Here is an 8730-nt window from a genome sequence, read left to right on the forward strand (position 1 = left end):
CACATTTACAGCTGCTTGCAGCATCCTGTGATCAGATGACCACAATTTATAATCTTTTTTTACTAGAAATCTGTATTCACTTCTGGTTTCCAGTAAAATACATACATTGGGTACAGTGAGATCACGTAATTTATTAAATGACTGCTTGTTTGCTTAATGACCATGGTGTTTGTTTAATAACTGCAGTATTCACTAAGAACTGCTGCCCAAAAGGTTGTAAAATCAGATGCAGTCACATAAGGACCCACTGAACAGTTGCCATAACTTTTATTAACATAATTTTGGGCTCAGTTGCAGTCATATGTTTATAATTTTCTTTTTGAAGAAAATATTTAAAAGCTTTCAAAAGTAGTTCTATCTTAAAGGGTTTTTTGTTATGAACGTTATATATATGATTGACTAGATCACTGCAGTAATATAACAATATTTCTGCAAATCATAATCATATGTATTTTATGCTTTCATAGACAAAGAGATTTCATAATTCTGATATGAAAAATATTTTTTCCTATCCCTTTTTTAAAAAAAAAAACATACATCCAGGTTAGCGCAAACACTTTTGCAAGATAATTTCCCACTTCAGAGTTTGGAAACCCATGCAGACATTTTTCCCCCAGAAAGAATATCAGTTCTACTTTTCCAAAATAGCTATCTCCAATCTCTTTCTCAAATGTCTCAATGACCCGGATTTTATTCATTTTTGACACACTAGTACTTAAAATATGTGTAGAGATTACATTGTCTGTACTACCAAAACCTTTGCTAATTTTATGTAGTGTTTTCTCATTCTAAGAAAATTAAGTCTATTGTGGTTCTTCTTGTTTAATCCATCTTTTATCTCATGTGGTCTTCTCCTATTATCCCTAGTATGAATGGGAGTAGTTGGGGCTGATTGGAATTGTAGTTTGACTCATCTGAAGAGCATTAAATTAATATATAAATATTTTCAAGAAAATTATACACACCACGAGATCACCTTTTCCTCATAACAAATCCAAACATTACATATCAGACAGTGTAATTCCTTTAATGCAAGGGCGTCAAACTCCCAGCCCACAGGCCGGATGCATCATAGCGAAACCGTGCCCACCCCATTGCCGGCAATGGCAAAAAAGGCACGATACGTCACAACACGTCACGTGATGTTGCGAGTTTGACACTTGCTTTAATGGCACATCATTAAAGGGACCCTCAGACCTAAAAATATTATGTACCCCAAGTGCTATATTTATAGTGACAGAATAGTTAGATAAGACAAAAATATTTTCTATCAGTAGACTGAAATAATAGTAATAATAAATAAAAAAACCACCAGTGAAGGAAGTTAAAAATAACAAAATTTGAGCCCTTTTTCCTTTTTGTAGATTTATAATACCTTCATGGCATCATCCAGCCATCGTGAAGGTGATATAGAATCTGTCCTCATTACTGTCATTTTGGCACAATAATGGTTGGATGACTCTAGAATATGCTGTAAACTGCTAGTGGAGAAATGGCCAGAGATGACAGGCTTTTAACACATTCTCCAGTCCACACATAGATTTTATATGATATCACTGAAGGCTGGATACCAGGGCAAGCACAGTAATTTTCTGTATGTAACCATGTGATTCTCTTTGCCCTGGCTTTAGTTGAGTATATATCAATGTGGAATGAAACCCTAACCCTACCCTGTAAGTTAATGGCAAAAAAACATGTTTTTATATAAGCACATTTAAAAATTATTTTATTAGTCAAATACACTTTTTGTAGATCAGGAATTTGGTATATTTGATTCCTTTGGAGACTATATGTTTATAGCATAGAATGAAACTCTATAGTTGTTTTTTTCTGATGTATGTTTATTGAAATATGATTATGTAATTTAACTGTGATCTCTGACTAGGTTGGGGATGTCAGTGGAAGAATCTCGGAAGCTTACATCAGTACAAAATAATGAAGACAATAATAAATCCCTCTCTGGTTCTTCGGATTTGCCTGGTCCTTCAAAAGAGCCCTCTTTTGATGATCATGAAGAAAAGAGCAACCAGTCACCACTCTTGCCAGAGAGAGATTTCTGTCAGGCACTTTGCAACATGGAGCATGTTCCTGCCAAGGATCTAATGGCAGAAACAGAAGACATTTTGATTCCAGAAGAATCCATTATTCAAGAAGAGATTGCTGAGGAAGTTGAGACAAGTATTTGTGAATGTCAGGAAGAGAACCAAAAAGAACATGTGAATTCAGAACAACCAGTTAGTCCAGTTGGTACAAATGAAGAAACAGATCCTTTACCACTTACAGGGAATTCTGAATCATTTATTGTGATGAATGATGTATTAAGTCCATTATCTCATGTTGAAATTAAAGAAGAGGAAAGATTGGCGTATCCCCAGGAAGAAATGCCAGTCATAACAAAGCAGATAGAAAGCAGTTTGTCACCTTCACAATCTTCTGCTTCCTCAAATTCTGTTAGTAATGTGGAAGAAAAAGATTTGGAATCCATAAAAGAACCTAGTCCTCATGGAAAATATTCCCCTGTCCTTAATGGTTCCTTATTCACTGGTGGAGGTGTTGCAGTACATACGGAATTGCAGAGTAACCCTGATGAACTGTCATCTGAAAATGCTTGTATTTCTGAAACATCTTTTTCTGCTGAAAGCCCAGAAGAGCCATCTGCCAGTTTTGCATCTCCTGGAGGTGACACCCAGTCTACTTCAGAGGAACCTTCTACACCAGTGTCTCTTGAAACTGTGTGCTTATCAGACATGTCTTGCACTGAAAACACTGAAATTGATACTCAACAAAAAACTGTTAATGATAATCTGAATACATCTCTAATGTCTGAAATATCTCCACTGCCAGCCTCACCTGTAACATCAGAAGCATCTCTGTTGTCAAATTTGCCCCTACCTTCAGAGGCATCACCAGTTTCTAATTTACCTTTACCATCAGAAACTTCCCCCATGTCTGATTTGCCCTTGACATCTGAAACTTCTTCAGTGTCTTCTGTTCTTTTAGCTTCTGAAACATCTCATTCAAATAGTTTACTATTACCTTCAGAAGCATCTCCACTTTCCAATTCGCCAGTAAGTGAAAGATCTATTCAGCAAAGAAAATCGTTGTGTTTGTCTGAAGAATCCTTGTCACCTCTGAAAGAAGAAACCTGTGGCATTCCTAATATTCCACAGGAAGATAATATTCCATCACAACAAAATTCATTTCAAGGTGTACCCGATGCTATGAAAGCTGTCATATCTGAACCTTCAATAGCAGAAGGATCCCAGTCCAGAAATCTTAGTGATCAAACCTGTGGGTCTCAAACTGAAATAGAGAACCGTTTCATTTCTCCTCTTGCAGAAAGCTCTTCTCCAGAAGTGATAAAAATGAGAAATCATGGTAGCCAGCAACGATCTGAAAATAAAAGTGCAATCTCTCAACTGGAAGTATCTATCTTAACGGAAGTAGCAGAATGCAAAAATATTGAATCTCTTCCATCTAAGTCTCACGCTAAGTTATATACCTCAACATCGTCTTTAGAAATGGGCAGAAATAAGCCTCATAAACTTCAAGGGGCTGTACAGAATCGGTTTGAAAGCTCCTATTCTTCAAAATCAAGTGAAGTTACCAAGTCACCTGAAGTAAGAAATGAAAGCAGGGACCTGGAGATTCCAAAGAGGAAAACAGCTGAACATCACAGTTTTGGAATCTGTAAAGAGAAGAGAGCTAGAATTGAAGATGATCAGACCCATCGTAATTCATCAACAAATTCATCTGAAAGAGAGCCACCACCTCGAGAAGAGCCCAGAGTCCCACCCTTAAAGGTAAATTGAAATAAACCTTTACAAACTTACTTATTACCTGGACTGTATTTCAGTTAAATCAAGAAACACTGGAAGCTGTTTCCATAAGCAGTTGCCACAAATAATTACTAATTTTTGCCTGCAAAATCATTTCATTGTTCCTTGCAGGGTGCCAATAAATAGATTTCCTTATAACATCCTCAGTTGACATCATGTCACCGTTATAAAATACTATATTTTATAAAAGTGATTTTCCACTCTCAGGAACACAGCATTAGAAATTGTCAATAATATGTCTGTTTTGTCATTGAGCAACGCATTAATGAAAAAGGAAAATTGTTCATTGTAACATTTGTAAAATCATAAAATGTGTCTTTCATGCCTCTGGTTCTTAAGATGCATTATATTATGCAATGAAAATAATAGAATCACTAAGCATAAATGAGAGAAGTCATATGAGATATAAAAGAGAGCTTTCCTCAGGGTTTTGTGGAGTTTTGTCAGTTACTTAGATAGACATACAAATTTTGTAGAAGAGTATGAACAATCAACATTACATTCTTGCTTTATTTCCTTTATTTAGTCGCAGATATAAATAGTTCCTTGTAACAGAGCTCCACAAAAGTGGTGTTTATTCAGATGCTACCAACAGTTGGGTTAAGATAGATAGTTAAACTCTGATTTATTAAATTATAATCATGACTAGAAAGAAAAAAATACCTCTAAAAATAATTGGTAATGCTTTTCTGGCTTCCAATTTTGCAAAACCTATAGAAAACCTATAGAAATTTCAGTGAAATCTTTTTTTTCAAATACCTAGATTCTGAATACATCATTGAAAATCAGAAAATATGATTGTGAAAAGCAAACTGTATAGAAAGAGACATGCAGCATAAATAGATGTGCTGGAAAATATTAAAAGACCCTGAAACTGAACTCATTATTTCTTCCAGTTCATAAAGCAATATATTAATGGGGTGTGTGTGTGTGTGTAATAATATGTAGAGTATTAAACAGTTGCTTGTGCTAAATACAATTTTCTACCATCTTATGGTAAAGACGTTCACTGTAAATTATAATTTCCTAATATGGTTTTCATATATTCTCTTTTCCCATTCAGATACAACTCTCAAAAATTGGCCCACCTTTTATCATCAAGAGCCAGCCAATTTCCAAACCAGAACCTAAGGCTACTCCAAGTACCTCTGTGAGCAGCGGGAGAAACACGGGGGCCAGAACTCTTGCAGATATCAAAGCGAGAGCCCAGCAAGCCAGAGCTCAGAGGGAAGCAGCAGCCGCCGCTGCAGTTGCTGCAGCTGCAAGCATTGTTTCTGGAGGGCTAGGGAGCCCCTGTGAAGGTGGGAAGACCCGAACATTGGCCCACATCAAGGAGCAAACAAAGGCCAAGTTGTTTACAAAGCACCAAGCAAGAGCCCACTTGCTCCAGAACAACAAGGAAAGCAAGTCTCAGCAGGCCTTGAAAGAAGCGCCATCAGTTGTGGAGATCTCTATGGCTTCGGAGACAAAGATTGAAGGATCTACTGGTGTAATTATAGTTAATCCTAACTGTCGGTCTCCTAGCAACAAATCTGCTCACCTTCGTGAAGCTACTGCTTTGTTGCAGCACTCTCTTAATGCCACTACTTTGCCAGACACTAGCACTGATATCCCTGTTCAAAATTCTGATGAAAGCATATCTGTGCCTCATTTTTGTGAGAAAATGCTATCTTCTACCTCTTCAGAAAGTATTTCAGTCCTATATAACAAAAACTCAGTTCCTGGTTCTGTGTGTAGCACTGCTAAGTCAGGAACAATTAAGGAACTTTCTTTTGCAGGTGCAGTTGATAAGCCCTCTGTTTTAATGTCTGTTGAAAGTACGGAGGCAAAGACTAGCAATATAACTATGCTGAAATCCGCCCAAGGGACTGACATGCCATGCGTTGCTATTGTGCCAAAATGTCATGAAAACTCCGCTCCTCTAGCCACAGCCAACACTACTGTCTTGTCAGATTCCTTAGAGGAGAAAATGTTACCAATGCCAAGTAGCAATGCAACTAGTGCAATTTCAAGTCAATATACCACTGTGCCAACTTCATCTATTGCAAGTAATTTATCAGATCACCTGTCTGGCAGCTCTGTTTTGATTCCTCCAGGGGGATCTATAAGTAGATATCCTTCGGATAAAATATCCCTAACTGGGTGCAGTGACCCAAGTGCTTTATCAAACGACATCTCTGTTAGGGCAGCTTTACATGGAAATGAGGCACTTTCAGTAGGAGATTCCATTGGCAGGACTTCCATTTCTATATTTGCCAGCAGCATGATGACTGTAAATTCTTACGATAATTCCACCAAAATTAGTGCTGATGGCATAGAGAGAAATTCGGGGATGAGAAGCCGTTTAGATATGCCTGGTAAACCTTCAGTAGGATATATACAGGCACCTGCAAATAGATCCATTCCTTGTAAAGTCATTGTTGACCACACAATGACAACGATGAATTCAAACCTATCTCTGGGTCTTTCCACTGAAAGTGCAGAAAGTAGCATGGAAATGCAGAACAGGCCGATTAGGACTGAACCTACTTTACAAAACATAACATGTCCGCAAGTATCCGTCATAAGTAGGCCAGAGCTACTTAGTAATGAAAATTTGGAGCCCAGCTCTGGCTTTAACAACGGTCCAACCAAGCCAGATGGCAAGCATTTACAAGCAGCGTGTACTGCTCTTCGAGAAGTGCCTCTTGGGCCTCAAGATAAGCAGTTGGATATTGTTCCTTCTACCCAAGGTTTTTCAGAACATTTTCAAGATCCTTTAACTTTCAAGAGGGAAGCAGAAAGTATCTGTACCAACCCATATAATCCTAACAGCCGAATCTGTTGGAATGACAGTGAGGCAATGAATACTGAGCAGTCTTTGGTCAGTCATCTTAACCCAAGTAAGCATAAGGAATATTCAGAAAATAACTGTTTAAAAAATGTGAAAACAGAGCCTTCAGGTTTGGTACATCTGCATGAAATGCATACAAGAAATGTTGTGACAAGCATCGCCTTGCCTGTTAAGTCAGAAGGAAATGAATCTGACAAATGCTTTAGGATGGATACGGAAGATTTTGTAAGACCTGAAATGCCTGTGCAAACTGCAGAAATAGCCCCAAGTTCACAGCCAGCTCAGAACTCTAAGAGATCTGTAACCAATTCCATGGAGCACTCTTTGGCACTGACAACAGAGACACTGAAAAGAGTTACAACTGCTGGAACCTCAAGTTGCCGCTTGTCATCAGTAGAAGCCAATAATCCTCTAGTGACCCAGTTACTGCAAGGCAACTTGCCATTAGAAAAAGTATTGCCACAGCCCAGGTTAGGGGCCAAACTAGAAATCAGTCGGCTTCCTTTGCCTTTGCAAACTACCTCCAGGTGTAAATCAGCTACATCCGAACGAAATGCAATTGAAAACCCTTCCAGCTCCCCAAATGCAGATGGGAGAGATTTTACAACCACAAATATACTTCCGCTGCAAATCCGCAAACGTGAAAATCATCCCAAAAAGAGAGTAGCCAGGACGGCTGCGGAAATTAAATGTGAGCCTGGGAAACCTTCAGTGGATTCAGATATTAAAGTGGCTCCTTGTATAATCACTTCTAGCATGAATCAACTTGGACATGGTCAGCTATTTAAACAGGAGTGGCCAAGCAAGCACACCATTCAAAGCAGAATAGCTCACAGTCCAGAGATTAAGCAGCAGAAAAGGCCATTGCCTTCATGCAGTTTCCAGAAGAACTTATTTAGTGCAGAGAAAAATGGCAACTTCCACACTGAAGTGAGTTCCTCCCATCAGCCGCATTTCTACCAAATGCCAATGGCTGCCCGAGGCCCTGTTACTACAGCCACTTTGATGCAGGCAACTTTAAAACCCCCATCTGGCTGTGGTTCCTTTGCTTTCAGCAGGCACCTTGAGCAGAAGGCCCTGGGAGAGGCCAATATGTCTACAGCACCTCACCAGCTGAGACTGGCAACTGTTTTTTCCCCAAACGTTCAAATTAAGGAAAGTGATGACATCCCCAGTGCCTCGCAAACTCTGCAGAATAAATCATTAGTGCATCCCCCACCCCCACCGCCCCTTCCCCCTCCCAATGCAGAAGCTCCATCTGATCACAAACAACCAGGAGTTACTATGGAAACCACCAAAAGACTTAGTTGGCCTCAGCCGGCAAATGTCTGTAGCAATATAAAATCAGAACCCGTTTCTTTGGAGGAAGGCTTAAACAGCAGCTGTGAGCTAGGCATGAAACAAGCTTCCTACGATCAGAATGAAGTCAAAGAACAGTTGAAAGCTTTTGCATTGAAAAATGCCGACTTCCCTTCCTATTTACTTTCAGAATCACAGAAGCCTTTTGCCCCATTAACTGCTCCAAAAATACAGGCGCAGCAGCAGCAGCGTGGAAATTACCCTACAATACACTTTGGTAGCACAAGTTTCAAAAGGGCGTCCTCTGCCATTGAAAAATCTATTGGGATTTTAGGGAGTAGTTCAACTACAACCACAAGCCTACCTATTCAAAATGCCCAAATCCCAGTTCAGAAATTTGCCGACAGCAGCAGTGCAGATGAGTTGGAACTGAAATGTTCTTGCAGGCTGAAAGCCATGATAGTATGCAAGGGCTGTGGCGCCTTCTGCCATGATGACTGCATAGGTCCTTCCAAATTGTGTGTAGCTTGTTTAGTTGTTCGATAGAATCCAAAGCACATTGCTTGTTAACACAGGAAAGCAAAAGAAAAGAATAACTGGAATTCTGTAGGCCATATTGTAAATGGCTAAAAAAAGTTGCTAGGGATGCTTTGGAATGGAGTGATTTTGGCTTGCATGGCTCTCCCTGGTAATTCCCCTTTAAGAAGTGTCCAGCATTCTTATTGTCTTAAAACACAGCATTGTTCATGTCTTAGTGCA

The 8730-nt window shown here is 39.1% G+C and overlaps 1 protein-coding gene across 1 annotated transcript in view; it reads left to right on the top strand.

Moving 5' to 3' along the window:
• Positions 1–8517, top strand: part of ASXL3 (ASXL transcriptional regulator 3) — a gene marked incomplete at both ends in the record, with an annotated part of 124716 nt that extends 116199 nt beyond the window's left edge. The window contains 2 exons of the mRNA XM_081324831.1: positions 1886–3803; positions 4903–8517. Of these exons, the coding sequence (XP_081180957.1) occupies positions 1886–3803; positions 4903–8517 (5533 nt within the window). The remainder of the gene's footprint in view (positions 1–1885; positions 3804–4902) is intronic.
• Positions 8518–8730: the final 213 nt, after the last annotated feature.

The sequence above is a fragment of the Vipera berus genome, assembly GCF_964194415.1.
Source record: "Vipera berus genome assembly, chromosome: 3".
NCBI lineage: Eukaryota > Metazoa > Chordata > Lepidosauria > Squamata > Viperidae > Vipera > Vipera berus.